Raw genomic sequence first — 16,690 nt, 5'->3', positions numbered from 1 at the left:
TAAAAAAGGTATAAAAATCATAATTTCATTAAAACCAGTGGAACTTTAGACATACAAAAAAGTGGGAGTTTGGTCTGAATGCAGGTATTGAAAGAGAAAAAAACCACAGTTTTACAAATCATCAAAGTCCTGCTAGACTGTAAAAAAAAAATTCCTTCTTTCCATTTTTTAACTTGCATACTTTTCTTTTTGACCATATCTCCCATTGTGTCTTATTTAAGAAGTGAAAAAAAGAAGAAAAAGATATTTTAAAAAGCATGCCAAGGTCAGGGAGCTCCGATTTGCAGTGCTGCTTGATGCCCTTCCCTTCCTATTGCTCCTCCCCTGCAGCAACTGGCTGCAAGCCTGTAACTTGAAGGCAAGCAGTAACTAAGTAACTAATAAATAAGGAGTATACCACTAAAGTAAACAGTACCCTAGCTATAATTAGCTAGCACAGACAAGCTGCTGGTGGTAGATGTCTCTCCGAGCTCCCTCAGGCCCTCTCGAGTCCAACTCCCCCACAGAATCCCTTTAACCAGCATGCTCCTGTTTGACTGCAGGCAAAACAAAAACAAAACCCCCTTTTTTCCTAGTCGCTCACTAGAATAGACTCTGTAACAAAAGAAATACCAGGACGAAGATCCCCCTGTCAGATATTTTTACTATGTTAATTCTTTGAAAGCAAAACACAGCCTGCAATATTGAAAACACACTGGGAAAGTTCTGAAGCCTGCCCCTAAATACACTGATAGTCCCAAGTCTTTGGCGGTCAAACGTGAGACTTTCCAAAAGCATGCAACACGCCCAAAAAGAAAATTGTTTTTTATCATGTAAAGAGAACAGTAATAAGGCACTTCCTAAATCAGGATCAGTTACAGATTAGAAGAATTCATGCAGTAGGAAGCGCAAAAAGACTGACATGAACACTGAAATACACAGCGATCCAACAAAAGCTTCTTGCACGTAATTAATGTTCTACACAAGGCATGTTACTAACTTCAAACAAACCAACCACTGTGCTTAAAGTTAAGCATGTGCACATGTCCTTGCAGGTCTGGAGCTCGGATGCTTAACTTCTTGTGAACGCAGCCAACCAGGATCCATTTTCTCATCTCTCTTACAAAGAAAGGATGTATAAGCCATGCAAGCTTGTCAAGCTTTTGGCTTTAAGCTCCAAGTTTAAATATTTGAGTCACTGCTTTCAATTTTATCATTGACAAATTTTAGCCAAATTCCAAAAGGGAAATGTGGACAGTAGCAGACTGGTCAACAGATGTGGAAGTAGTGTGAACAATAATTTCCAAATTAAACAAATGTTTGCTCAAAATGTTCTTACAGTACACAATAGATTATAGGGGCTGACAACACATCATGTTCATTAAACAGCAAAATTTGTCTGAATAGAAAACCCTGCACCACAAACTGCTGATATTTTGTCATTTCACAATGACATTGCTTATGAAAACTGTAATAGGACCTGACTCTAACATTTGTGCATAAATATACATGAATACTACGCATACATTGATACTTCCAAATTGATAAAGAAACCATTCAGACTTACAGTGCAATCTTGGAAGACTCTTACATGACACAAGGAAACCATAATAGGCCCATCTTCCTTCCTCTTTCATACGCACTGTTGTTTTTTTTTCTTTTGAGTAGAGCTACTTAAGATCACTTTTAGTACACACAGTAAGAAATGTTTATCTGTCAGGTGTTTGTTTGTTTGTTTTAAAGCAAGATATTTCTCCTTACCAACAGAATATTTTTGCAACTGAAGCAATGATGGTCAGATCTGTTTCAGGAGCATCAATATAGAGTACCGGCAGGACTTCAGAAAGCTTGTACTGATAACTTCACTTTCTCAAAGAGGATTTTCTCTTGTTATTCCAAGCTGTTTTCACTGTGTTCTGTATCATGATATGTAAAAGAAACTCTAAGATAGACTTGATGCCCTATGAAGGTAAGTTCAGAAACACTACAGAAGTAGCAGAAGCACTGCTTAGATACTCTTGTTTGTAAGAGGAACGCAGGCAATAGTTTGGTTTTACAGTTTGGATCAGATAAAGTAACAAAAATTTTGTTCAGTACTTCAAAGTGAACTGTTTATTATATCATAAGCTAGCAAAAGGACTCCCTTGAAGTTCAAGCCTTCCTGCCTAAAGGTTCAGAGGAAACTAAAATGTTAAACGCTGATACCCTACTTGTCCTTCTTGGTATGACCAACATATTACTCGACCTCCTGTAAAGAATAAGGCTGGAAATATCCAAGAATGAACATCTAATTAAGTTTCTTAAGACTCCGAGGATTACCCAAAAGTTACCTGATATTAAACAAGATGGAAGAGAGAAGGAAACAAAACAATTGGATGATTCACTTGACTCTTTTGGAGAAGAGTCAGTTAGAGAAGCGCTGCTGTTTTAAGATACTAAATCTTTCCTTGTGTATTCTGAAAAGTTGCACCACGAACACTTTCTGCTCAAGCTTTTAAAAACATACTTGCACAGGCATCTACAAATGTCACAGAACCTTGGGCCTCACACCTTCTGAAGTCAATGTAGAAATTCAAGTCAATTCTGAAAAATCCTCAGCTAGGCCCTTTATTTTAGACTTACCAGTTTTACAGAAGAAAAATTCTAGAATTGCAAACGTCAAAAACAGAGGCCACAGAATATTAAGACACTAAAGGGAGAAAACAATTGAAAATACAAGGCCTACTTTGAAAGCAGTGCCTCCTATTTTATTATTATTGTCCCACAACATCAGAGGCAGATGTTGGTATGGCAGTAGAGGCTGAATCTTCCCACCAACTTTCCATTCTATTTTGTTGCGAGGTGACAGACGGCAGCAGAGGGGCAGTCTGACAAGCTGGCATCTGACATGGAAGTACTATGAAGTAAAGGTGTGGAACTGAATCCCTTCACGCAGAAAAAATTGTGCCCAATGACATTCATTGATGCTTGCTGAATGTTTATGGATGGATGTGAGCACAGTGAGGTGGAGGGTGGCATGTTTCAGTAGTGGCCACAGTGGGTCACCTCTGCTGGTACAGATTTTGACTGCAGCATGCAGGCTCTTGTTCATCACTGCCGAAAGCACATACTTAATAGCAGTGACTATGCTGAAAAAGAGTGTTTTGTAGCTAAGAATTTGCTCAACCAAACCGTGTTATTGCACTCTTTGCATCTGTTGGAGTTTTCATGGAAAAGGCTATCTTAGACTTGCAGAGGACAGACTTTGAACTATTCAGGACACTAGTAGGGAGAATTCCTTGGGAGCCTGTCCTGAAGGGTAAAGGGATCCAGGAAGGGTGGACGCTCCTCAAGAAGAAAGTCTTAAAGATGCAGGAGCAGGCTGTCCCCACATTCCATAGGAGCTTTCACTGAGACTCTGGGACAAAAAGAGAGCCTGCCTCTTGTGGAAGAAGGGACAGGCAACGTAGGAAGACTACAGAGAAGTGGCTAGGATATGCAAGGAGAAAATGAGAAAGGTGAAAGCCTAGCTCGAGCGGAACCTGGCCACTGTAATAAAAGACAACAACAAAAAAAATTAATATATTAATAGAGGGAGGGCTTAATTAATATATTAAAAGAGGAGGGCTAAGGAGAATCTCCATCCTTTACTGGATGCAGTGAGCAACATGACCACAGAGGATAAGAAAAAGGCTGAGGTTCTCAATGCCTTCTTTACATCTGTCTTTAATCATCAGACCAGTTATCCTCAGGGTACTCTACCCCCTGACCTGGAAGTCTGGGATGGGGAGGTGGTCCCATTCTGTGGAGCAGAATAAACCTCCCATAATTCAGATGGAAACAGTTACAGACCTATTACCCCACCCAGATTGCCACAAGACCATGGGGCCAGATGGGATCCACCCAAGGGTACTGAGGGAGCTGGCAAAGGTGACTGCCAAGCCACTTACTACTATGTATCAGTGTTCCTGGTTGATCACAGAGGCCCCAGAAGATTGGAGGCTTGCCAGCGTGACTCCATCTATAAAAACAGTCGTAAGGAAAATCTAGAGAAGCACAGGTCTGTCAGCCATGCCTCTGGTGCAAGGGAAGTTCATGGAACAGACCTCCTTGAGTGAGATCACATGGCACATGTGGGACAAAAGGGGAATCATGTCCAGCCAGCACAGGTTCACAAAAGGCAGTCCTGCTTCATCAGCCTGATCTCCTTCTGTGACTGGGTGACCAGACTGGTGGTGAGAGAAAGGCTGCAGATACAGTCTACCTAGACTTCAGCAAAGCCTTTGACACTGTCTCTCACAGTATTCTCCTGGAGAAGCTGGCAGCCCATGGTTTGGACAGGTACACACTTTGCAGAGTAAACAACTGGCTGGATGGCTGGGCCCAGAGAGTGGTGGTAAATGGAGTTAAACCCCGCTGGCGACCGGTCAAGAGTAGTATTCCCCAGGAGTGGGCATTGTGGCCTATCCTGTTTAATATCTTTATTGGTGATCTGGATGAGAGGATTGTGTGCATCCTGAGAAAGCTTGCAATGACGCCAAAATAGGAGGCAGTGTCCTGCCAGAGGGTAAGAAGGCCCTAGAGAGGGATCTAGTCAGACTGGATCACTGAGCTGATGCAAATGGGATGAAGTTCAACAAGACCAAGTGCTGAGTCCTATACTTTGGTCACAACAACCACATGCAATGCTACTGGGCATGAGTGGCTGGAAGACTGGGCAGACGAAAAGGATCTGGAGGTGCTGTTCAATGCTTGGCTGAACACATGTTGGTCCAGGTGGCCAAGAAAGCCAATGGCTTCAGAAATGGTGTAGCCAGCAGGAGCAGGGAGGTGATTGTCTGACTGTACTCAGCTCTAGTGAGACCATACCTCAAGTATTGTGTTCAGTTTTAGGTCCCTTATTACAAGAAAGACACTGAGGTCATGGAGTGCGCCCAGAGAAGAGCAACAGAGTTGGTGAGAGGACTGGAGCACAACTCATGTGGGAAATGGCTGAGGGAACTGAGATTGTTTAGACTGGAGAAGAGGCAACTCAGAAGAGATCTCAACAACTCCCTGAAAGGAGGCTGTGACAAGGTGGGGGTCAGCTTCTTTTCCCACATAACTAGCAATAGAACTAGAGGGAATGGCCTCAAGTTGCACCAGGGGAGGTGGAAGCTGGATATTAGGAAAAATATCAAAACAGTGGTCAGGCACCGGAAAGGAGTATCCAAGAAAGTGTTTGAGTCCCTGAAGGTGTTCAAGAAATGTGAGGATGTGGCACTGAGGAACATGTTCAGTGGGCTACATTGGTGGTAAGCGGACAGTTGGAGTAAATGACCTTTGAGGTCCTTTCCAACCTTAAAGATTCTACGATTCAAAACAGGAGGCATTACTTTCAGAGTGACCCATTTATAATAAATAACAACAACCCCTAAAACCTTCAAAAAAAATCACCCTAACAACAAGCAATTCACATATCCTCTGTCCCCCAAACCCTCAAAGTAGCTGCCTTTTGCAAGAAGAAAAACAATATTTTAGCAAATAACAGCAATGGACATCTATAGGGACTGACAAATAATGGATGAACTATTAACCATGACTCAAAAGTCATTTCGCCAAGTTCTCACGTTCCTTGCTAATAAGCTGCACACACTGACTACACTTCTAAAATATCCATAAATGAAAATACTGCATTTAATAGTACTACACTGATAAAATTATTTTCAACATTAATTTTTTTTCCATGTTCTAGCACGAAGGAGGATTTTAGTTAAAATACAAAACACTGTATGTAAAGCTCCAGGAAGAAACCTTTGAAAAGCAAGGAAATAAATGCTCTAATGGTCTCTCCTGTGCATTAGATCCACATCATGCAGACGGGGATCAACTACCCTTTCCATCTCCAAATGAAGTAAAAATCAAATTTGTCTTGGCCAGTGAGGAAAAATGATTAATACCACAGAACGTGTGTCAGAATATTTTGTGTTCCACAGATCAAAGGAATACATACAGTATGCAAACCTGTTCTACTAGTAAAAAAGAATGCTTGCGCTGGCACAGAGCCACTTCCTATTTTCTTGTATTGCCAACAGACTATTATTCCTCATGTCAACTGAGATCCATACAAAATCATTCTGCCTTCTTACTCAACGTATTTCTTACTGTTTGCAACAGGCACAATGTATGCTAATAATTCTGATTTGGTGTGAATGTATAAATCATCAACAAAAAGTTGGCATTGCCCATTATATTTAAGACATTCCTACTTTCTATTACCAAGTCTGTGAAACGTGTTAATGCTTACAAATTCTTTTCACAAAATAAAACCACAATTATATGTATTTTTAAATATTCCTGATGGACTAGGACACCATTTGAAATTATATCTGAAATACAGTAATTCCTCACTGGCGTAAATTATTTGAAATCTCATTTATTTAAGAACAAGAAAAATAGGTACGATAATTAGTTAGGATAATATCTGTAAGGTATTTAAAAAGACTTTGGTTTTCAAATAGATAGTAACATATTTACTATGAATTATTATATTATGTATTTTGAGTTTTGAAAACAACAATCAAAACAAGCCACAAAAACTGAACTAAACCTGGAAATTTCAAAGCTTCACAAAGATGTATGCATTTAACTCCATAAAAGAGTGAAAAGGACACACTGTTCAACTACATTCTGTCTACCTGAAAATTCAAACCCGTATTTTTAACTGATAGCTTTCTACATCTAAAAGGGAAATTACAACTACCTGCAGGAGTGACATCCTACATCAAAATGGGACTGAGATATCTACTGCATTCTATCACGTCAGCGATGCGTGGAGCAACAGTGCTTGAAAGGACAATGATACAATAAATCACAAAAAGTTTTTTGTTCTGCAGTTAGTCTACAGGCTTCAAAGCGTGAAAAGTTTTAACTTCTTGGACCATAAACACTTGCAAAAGGCATTATGGTCTATTGTATCTGCTTTCACATAACTCAAGCTTAACCAGTATAAAGGTTCTTTAGATTCAACTGCTTTCTAAACATATTTTGACCACTTAAGTTATTTATCAAGAGCCAACTGTACAGACATGAAGACCAAGCTGATACTTGAGTTGCAAAACAAGTCATTCCAATGATTTTTTTAAAGTGGGTGCCATAAAACCACCTTAGGCCCAAAAAGGTGAGGAAATATCCCAAAGATTTGCTCATAGCATGGCATCCTACTGACTGGTGTTTTTCCCCTGAGTAAAAGACTATAAAATGGCTCTTTTTCAGATCTTTCAAAAACAGTTTTATGCTTCAAAATCATATTGGCTGATTCATAAACTTCAAAATCTGCACAACATTCTTTGAATGGACATTTTGGAAAGAACCTATGACACAACCATTCTGCAACAAAGACCTTTGCAAGACAGATGATGCATTTCTTTCTGTTTGAAAGGGGTGAGACGAGAAGGAAACAAGGCCGTGTTTTCCACGAGAAGTTCTACCACACTTACTTATCATGTGTAACCTATTCCAAACAGAAAACTACCTAGTATTGAGATTTCTTTAAACAAACAAACAAACAAACAAATTAACAATAGGTTTGAGGAAAAACCGTAGAGGTTGCTGAAACATTTTACAGATAACTCATGCATAAAGTGAGAATACCAGCTGCTAACATGTGCAAGCAAATGAATTGCATTCAGTCTCAGATGAATGAAGAGTCCAGAGTCAAAAGTACTTTTTCCACTTACATCATAGTACCCAAGTGCCTCCCAGATAATCATGGATTCATTCCTACGCTTCCAACAACTAGTGGCATAAAGATCTGATATAGAGGAATGTAAAGTAACTTGTATATGCCTGCCTTTTGGAGTCTCTGGTATAACAGATTTCCAAGCCTCAAATCTTAATCTTAAGAATATTAAAGACATTTTATACAAAATCATATACAAAATCATCAGAAAAACTGCTTTAAAGTGATTAAACTATACCATCAAAAGGTGAATCTCAGAAAAAAAAACATGGAATTTTTTGCTAGCAATATATCTCAATCAAGTTGGTAGCCACTCTGGCTACTGAAATAATCTAAAGTATATTTTCAATCACTACAGTCGTTGAAAAATTAATTTTTCCCAACTCAAAATACCACTGCATTAACTATAGCCATTTTGAGATATTCAAGTCAGCAAAAACATTGTATTTCCAGGCGCTTTTAATGGCTTGAATAAACACTGGCTGTGAAAAGAAACAATATCAGCTCTCCTTTGAATGCTGTTCCAACATATGCTCCTGCAAATGTTTGGAAGGTGGATTTTCAAGATACTTTGCTGAATATTCCTAAGATGACTGCCCTTCCACGATGTGAGAAAGAAGTTTTTTTCTTATCCCTAAAATGACTGTCTTCAATAAGTGGTGATTCACTGAACTAGCCCTGAAGCTGTCTTTGGAAGCTCAGTATTCAAAAACCATCTGTGCCAGCAAGTACCAGGAGAGGGCTTTCACTTGATGTTTAAACAAATTATACCCTCAGATATTTCAAACATATACTTTCTATTTATGTATTTTGGGATACTAGCCATAGGTCTTGATGAAAAGCCACATTATTTAATTATTATTTTTCTTAAGTATAACACATACCTGCACTTAACCTCTACAGTTTCATTCCATAGACAAAAATGAAAGATTTTGAAATATGCAAATTTTGCATTAATGCTATCTTAGCAACACTCAAATACTCAATTTCTAAAACGGCTACGTGTAGGTCTTGTGATGGTTAATTATTTTCTTAAAGCTTTAACTCTTACAGTTATATGAGACTATCTATCTAAATGAAAGTAAATTTTAATGCTACCAATTAAAAGCCTTACATTTCAAGAAAAAAGCCTGCAAAAATTTAAACTGAATGGATTAAAAATTTATAAGGTAAGCAAAAACAACTCAAAATTTATTAACATTTATCTAGCAAGTGCTTCTAGCAAGGATACTAACTAAAGAATATAAGTAGTTGCTGCTCTCCCTCTACTGCATGTTCCATTCAGTGCCCTACCTTTGCCACTGCTCTGTATGAACACAAGCACTAAAAAGATCCAGACAGCAAAGAAGCGTTGGGCAGTACTACTTCAGAAATGTTTGATATCTTACACGGCAATCACACATTAAATTGCAAAAAGCAGCAACATTTAGAGATATTTTCCAGCTATTTTGCTAGTCACCATCAAATAAAAGTATAAAATCCTGTACATGTAATATTTTATACTCTGCAAGACAGAAAAGCTGAATTCTTCTAACTGGTGTCTCATTTCTCTTTATCCTTTCTCTTAAATTTTTGATGTAAACTGTACTGTATATGTAATAATAAATAGACTGATTAGTGATGGAACTGCTGCCTGCTACATAGGAAAAATATGAGAATATAAGAAAGGTAATAGACACAGCAAATGAAGGTGACAGCAAACTTCACAAACTAAGCAGAAAATATTCACTTTTTGTTGTTGTTAGGTTAGTTTTCTGCCAATTTATCAAATGGAAATGGGTTAGCACAGTGCACAAGAGCCAAAGCCCATGAAATAGGTAGGAATGCACTAGGACTGGGAGAGAGATCACAGATCAGCTTAGGCTACCCTGTAGTCACATTCTGAAACTAGTTACATGTTTGGTGGAAGCGTTATTTGAGGAGCACCTTTCACTCCTGTTCATCCATTTTTCTTGAAAATCTTTTTCCTTGTTTTTCAGAAAGCAATTCTTTATGTGGATGTGTCAAAGTACATATGCTAATCAGTTACTGAAAACAAAACGTTTGCATTTTCCTCAGAACAGATGTGTAATAGAATTACTTTGACTCCCATGCTGTAGGCATATTTAGCAGAAACAAAAGTTGAACTACAACTGAACTATAGAATACAGTACTCAGTAAGAGTTATCCAAGGTAGTGTAACCACATCACCACAGTTCTCCATGTTGGCTAATATAGTTCACTTGAGGATTTTGCATTGCCTCGTGTGCTAAAAAACATGATCCTATTTCTAGAGCATAGTATTCCTGTTGAAATTACAACACAATTTAGTGTGACTACAAACTCATCTTTGCAATTGCAGGGCCATTCCGTAAAATGTTTGGACGCATTTGTCACAAAAACTAGTATTACTACAAGCTCACAATTTGGACTGTGAGCAAGACTACTGTTTTGTTTGTCCAGATTTTTCTTCATGCCTTACCCATTCTCCTATTTTCATTCGTATAATACAGAGGAGAAAGCTAGCATAAACACACACAGAACATCGGTAAGGAGAGATCTACGTACTTCAGGTTTAGCTTTCCTTTTAGAATATTATTTAATATCTGTTGAAAGACAATACTCAAAAATACAACTAAGTGATGATATCATTTTAACTGTGACTCACAGTCCTTCTAATTCAGTAGTTTGTATCTCCTTTTCCAAGTCACAGTTCACTGAAAACATCAGCATGCTGTATCTCTAGTTACTCCTACTAGCTTTTGAAAGAATCAGGTCTCTTACTATGTGTATAAACAAATACCTCTCCTCCTATGGTAAGCAGTCCAGGTGAATCAAGTTTCCGTTTCTTCCGGGGACCAATAGCTGCCAATGCAGTTAGATTGGCATCTCTCTGCCTCATTTGTGCAAGTTCTTGTTGCTGCATCTATTAGAAAGAAAAGATTAGATTTTATTCTGCTGTCATAACAAAATGAGCACTCTCCAGACTTGTGAGCAAAAGGTGAAAATCATATATGAACAATTACTAACAGTTTTAAGCTGTTCCCAGAAAAACCATTTTAGCAGCTCAAGAATGCAGCATTATAGCAGTAATAATGAAACAGAGAAATTCTCTTGGCTTTCTGCAGAATTTCTGCTTCGCATACTTCAACTGTTTTTGAAAACCCACTCTCAGCCTTGAAAACTGTCCCACCTAGTAAGTCCTATATATCAGGTTTACAACTCCAGTTTAATATCAATATGGCAAATGTAAATATTGATTAAAATTCTCAAAAAATACATTTTCTTCCATCTGAGATTTACTTTGAATATTATGTCTAGGCTTGATACTCGTGTTCAAAAAAAAAAGCTAAATAGATTACCTCTATATGAACATTAGAAGAAAGTATTACTGAAATAAAAACCACACAAACTTGAATCTACAACTGCTTTATGGGACTGGGATTTAGGTAACAACATATTTAGCTACTTTGAGACTAAGACAACAGCCTGCCAGTTTCATTATATAACAGCATTGTATGCTACAGAAAGAGAAAATACTTCAGCTACCACATGATGAAGAGGTAAGACTACATACTCATTTTAACTGTATAGTTCCTTTAGAGAATTAATGATAAGGGACACAGTTCCATGAACAACATTACTTTATTAAGGATTCTGATAATCCATCTTGCACAAAAATATCTAATGAGGTAAGCAGTATGTGATTTTAATTAGATAAAAGCAGTCATAATTCTTAGTAATAATGCAACTCCTTGAACAAATTCAGAGGAAGTATTTGATTGCAGATCCCACTGATGTCATTCCTCCCTCAAACAAAACGCATAGAAGGCTACCTCAAGAAATCCAGTAGTGGTAATGAAGACATTGTACAATACAGGCACATTTCTTCATTAAAATCAAACTGAACGGATAGGTCTAGATAGAAGTGTCTGACTTTAGGTAAATGTGAGCTGCATATACAAGTGAGACTTAAATTTCCTGGCTGATATTAAAAGGAAGGGAGGTTTAAATAGAAAAAGAACAGCGTATGGTATTTTTTCTCCATTCACTACTGCCTAGAAAAAGCAGGTCAGCTTCATAAATCTCTCTTACTGCATTTTTCAGCTTTATTCATTTACCAAAGCAACATTCTGATGTTCTTCAGAAAAAGCAAGTTTAGTACATTCGGAGTTTGGAAACCCATTTTCATATCTTCAATTACTATCAGAACTTCAATACAAAATTATATACAAATAAACACCTCATTAATCTACCAGATAAGAGAATTCTTTAAATACAAAAAAGAAACATGGAAAAATATCTAAATAATACTGCAAAGGTCTATGCATACTTTCCTTTGCCAACTCATATTAGGTTTTTAGCTCAAATATCTTTGGCTCTCTTCCAGATTAAATGCCAGTTAGACAGACCTGCCCGCTTACCCTTTCAAGGTAGATAGCAACAGTGGTGAGCTCTAATCATTTACAAAGGTCATGATCGGGAGCTAGCCCGTAAGCAGTCATTTAAAATTCGATTGATCCCTATTTGTAGTCAGGGAAAGAAAATGGACATTTCAGCTGTATTGTAATTATGAGGCTTCAAGGCAACTGTAAATAGATGTGCAAATCCAGATACTGGCAAATACCTTAGAGAAGAAATTATTACTATAGTATAACATATATCCAGGAAAGGTTGAAGATAAAACTGCATATAAAAAAAGATCTATCATCTTTTTGCTAATTTGCCATGCTTGCCAGCCTATAAGGGTTATCACAATTATCAGAAGTCTGATGAATATTTAAGCTAGGGCCAACTGGCTTCAAGTGATCTCAGACGAAGCTGCAAAGTGGATGGCTTCACAGAATAAGAAATTTTGCAGCAGAGAAATTTCAGTTTCCTGGGAGGCATGAACCAGAAATACAGCCTGATAGATAACTGGTACAATACAAAGGTTATTGTTATATGAGCTTCTTGTCCAAAGTCACCATTTTCAAACCACAGTAAGCTAATGCTTTGCCCATTGTACAACCTGCACTGCAATACACAGTGATTGTGTCAACATGTAACGTATGCACATAACAATTGTGAAGGATTGTTCCACTACCTGCAATTCAGTATTTATTTATTTTTTTTTACTTTTTGCACGTGACATAAAACATGATGTTTCTTTAAACTTCACATAGTGGGACAAATCCTCCTCTCACTTCAAAAACTGCAAAGTTTCTGGTGCTATTTCACCAAGCAAATATTAAATAGATTTGTGAGTATGCAGGAGGGTTTACACTCATTTATTTCTCAGGTTGTCATGTTTTTTTATTCAGTGAGAAGAGCTGAAGATAGTTTTTGATATCAAATACTAATTTTTTTACAAATGCATTGGCTTTGCACTTGTCCAAACAAATGTACAATATTTTCAGCTAACTGTAATTCAACAGATGACAGGAAACCTGGCTCAGCAGACAGAGCCAAAGGAGCCAGGCTCTGTTTCACTGACACTTGGTGTGAGTACTGGCAAGACCTTTCCCCTCACTTCTCTGTGCTTCTCACCTCACCTCACTTCACCCAGATAGTCAGACTATAAGCTCTCCAGACACAGATTCTTCTATACTACATGCTTTACTTATCATCTACTGCCACTGGGGCTGGTAGACATTACCTTAATACAAATAAGGAATATCTTGTCAGGTGCAAAAACTCCAGGTAAATATAGAATACAGTTGCTAATGCTGGCTTTACAGTACATAACTTGGTATACTCCAACAGAAAATAAAAACCTTCTTACATAAACCTAAATGAATATTGTTCAAAATGCATCAAATTCATCAAAGGCATATATATATTATCATAAGATCACAGTATCCTGAAGTTTCATAAAAAAGAGGGGCTGAAATTGTGAAATACTTGATACTGTATTTTTCATTTTTTCACAAATTATTGTCAGTCTTAAACAGCAGTCATCAACAAACACTGATGTGTTTGTGTTTTGTTTTTAAGAAAATCTTATCTGAATGCAGATAATCATAAGACTACAGTTAAACATAAATGAAAGAATTATGACCCTCATACTGATTACCAACAAAGGTATTAATCTTGAAGCAACTAGTGCACTGCAGTTGGCTTAAATGAACATCTTTACACACTCACAATCAACATGCTTGCAGTGAAACATCTTTGCAGTTTATGAACACTTATGAGTAAGATATTCAACAAAATTTCTAAGTGATATTTAACATATTGAAGCATGCTAGCCTCCACTATTTGTGCCTCTTCATTCCCCCTCCCATTCCATCCTTCATACATACAAGTTACGTATTTTTCCATACTCCACAACAGATTAGCTCTACCAGCTTCCTTCCTTCTCATCATCTGACTCTTCATCAAAAATACTATCACCAACTGCAGTCTTCACAGTTAGAGGAGAGTGAAAAAAGGTAGTGTTCTGACTTCTGCTCCAAAGGAGGGAACAGCACTTTTCAGAGACAAGCACACAACATGTCTGACTCAACAGGAGTCTCTCAGAGAACGCAAGAAAAGATACAGGTTGTTTTTAACAGAGAGAAAAATGCATATAGTTATTGTGGGTATCTTGCAAGGAGTTCAGGAATAACTGATATTTTCTGAGAGCTGTACAATTCACAAAGAACTCATATTCTGCTTTGGCATCAACAGATTATTTTAAGATGTGTCTCTTGTACCACCCTACGCCGAAAGCACAACCCAGACCAGCAACAGCCCTTTTCCCCAGTATACTCTGGGACTGCATTCTGCGTGTAGTGGAACTGACAGTGCAACAAGTATCACCCCCCGCTTTTTCAGTCCGCAGAATAAGGTGAATTAAATGTAGCCATCTTCAGTGTTTTTGTGATTTTAAAGTATTCTTGAAAGCAACCACGAAACTAAAGCTGCTTAAGTTTTACACGATCAATTATATTTTTAAACTTAAAAAGCAGACTGTTATTACAATATAGTTTACTGCTTAACTCAGCCAGGTAATAATTTCTGGATATTTAAACAAATGAAGCATCTGTTTACAACTGTACATCCTGATAAAATAACTTTCCTATTAATTAACATTCTTTAGTAGAAATGAATCCAACTGATTACATCAACCAACACACGATGCAGCTGCTTCATTGCTGCATTCACTTTTACTGTCATTTTCATATCACAGTTCAATATCATTCTTTAGCTTGCCTTCATCCACAATTAATATGGATATATTTATCAATATTAAAATTTCTGCCCTGTGGAAAAGAACCAATGCTTCATTTGGAACTAATCAACAATTAATTTTTTTGAAAGTCAAAATATTTATTTAAAACAGAGATGAATATTCCAATATGTTATAAAAGAAAACTGCTTACAAATGAAATTTTATTCTTTGCTCCTGATCTGCTCCAAATTTATTTTTAGCACACCACTTCCTTTGTGACAGCTTTAACTTGCAGAGATACCTTTGACAAGAAGTACAGCACAAGAATATCAACATTATTTCACAAAATGAAATCTTCATCTTTGCATAACACCAACAAAAAGAACACTGCACTACTATGTTACTAAAGAAAAGCTAACAGACTCAAAAATGCTGGTTTGTTTTTCATAGGCTGTTACTGGTTACATTTCAAAAAAGCAGCACCACGAGCCATACGCCACAAGACAGCCATGCGCCTATCCGAAGAATCAACATTCAATCTTCAAAACCTAGATTTAATAACTTCCAAAGCACATCAAGGGCACATCCATGACGTTTGGTAAATAATTTCGCAACAGAAACCAAGCATTTATTTTAAGCTGCTTCTGCACTACAAGCCATTGTGGGAACAGTCATTGAGACAACAATAAATTAACAAATGGTGTTGGTATATGTTCAGCAAGTTTTTTCTTCTTAGATTTTTATTTCCACCAGCACGGGCAGCAGCCCATGTGAGTGGAAGAAACCGCCTGTTTCAGAAATGAGCATGGATTCTTTGTCAAGATTTCTTAAGGAACTGAAGTTCCCAACCATTACTGTAATTAGTACCGTAACAATCCACTTTTCTATGACATCAATTAAAATAAAAGCAAATTCAGAATGTTATGGCTAGAGGAATACATCATTGTATAGATTTGTTCAAGGAATTAGCTATGTTTGGAAAGGTAATAGAAAAGCAAATGGCTACTTGGTACAAACAAGCTCTCCGGTCAAGCAACTTCAGTACAGAAGAAAAAATGGCCTAGCTGTTGCTGTTCTGTATTGGACACAGGTAAGTCCCTTACTTCAGTGAATACAAAAGTGAGTACCCCAGGAGAAATAAGTCTGTTAACGTCAACTGTGCAAACATTCCAGTAAGTCTCCTTTGCTTGAATCTACAGGGAAGGGAATGCCAAAAAGCAAATGAGATACTGGACTACTAATCAGAAAGACAGGAGTTCAAAACCATGAGTTAAAAGCATCTTGATGTGAAAGCAAAATGTGCTCCAAATTGAGGGCAAAAATTATGCAAATAAATTACCTTTGCTTTAGCAGAGATGTACACCAAACATGGAGCTAAGCTATAGTCATGAAGGACTGCTGCATGAGAAACTTACTTCAATATCATCAGAAATTAAGAGAATGACTGGAAAACTAATGATTCAAATCTACACATAAATACATTTTTTTTAAAAAAGGGAAGAGGAGAGAGTGGCATTATATCAGAGAAAGAAAGGTTGAGTGTTTCTCTTATTCAATATAGAAATCTGGGGTGCTTTTTCACCTAGAAGAAAAATAACCTGGTGACAGAGAAGACTGAAGATAAAGGAAGAGCTTGAGGAGATTGTCAAGTACAAATGGATACTATCAATATATGATTTTGTATGGAAATAGAAGCAGAGCTGTAATATTAAGTTTCTGTAGTAACTCAGCTTATAAAGAATCAGACTTTGGCTACGTACAATCCCCATTACAGTTCAGAAATAGTCTGAAAATAAGAAAAGTGGGCACAGAAGGGACTGATAGAAACTATAAATACTGACAGACTGTAAACCACAATCGAGAATGAAGACAGCCAACAATGAACACTGAACGGGGAA

The 16,690-nt window shown here is 37.4% G+C and overlaps 1 protein-coding gene across 1 annotated transcript in view; it reads right to left on the bottom strand.

The window, feature by feature from the left end:
* LOC125699269 (transcription initiation factor TFIID subunit 4-like) overlaps window positions 1-16,690 on the bottom strand; it is a 132,557-nt gene that overhangs the window by 33,460 nt on the left and 82,407 nt on the right. Inside the window, exon 14 of the mRNA XM_048958647.1 lies at window positions 10,461-10,583. Within this exon, the coding sequence (XP_048814604.1) occupies window positions 10,461-10,583 (123 nt within the window). The remainder of the gene's footprint in view (window positions 1-10,460; window positions 10,584-16,690) is intronic.

Source organism: Lagopus muta, chromosome 12, assembly GCF_023343835.1.
Source record: "Lagopus muta isolate bLagMut1 chromosome 12, bLagMut1 primary, whole genome shotgun sequence".
NCBI classification, from domain to species: Eukaryota; Metazoa; Chordata; class Aves; order Galliformes; family Phasianidae; genus Lagopus; species Lagopus muta.
The sequence above is the reverse complement of the archived record's forward strand: the minus strand, read 5'-3'. Positions and strand labels throughout refer to the sequence as shown.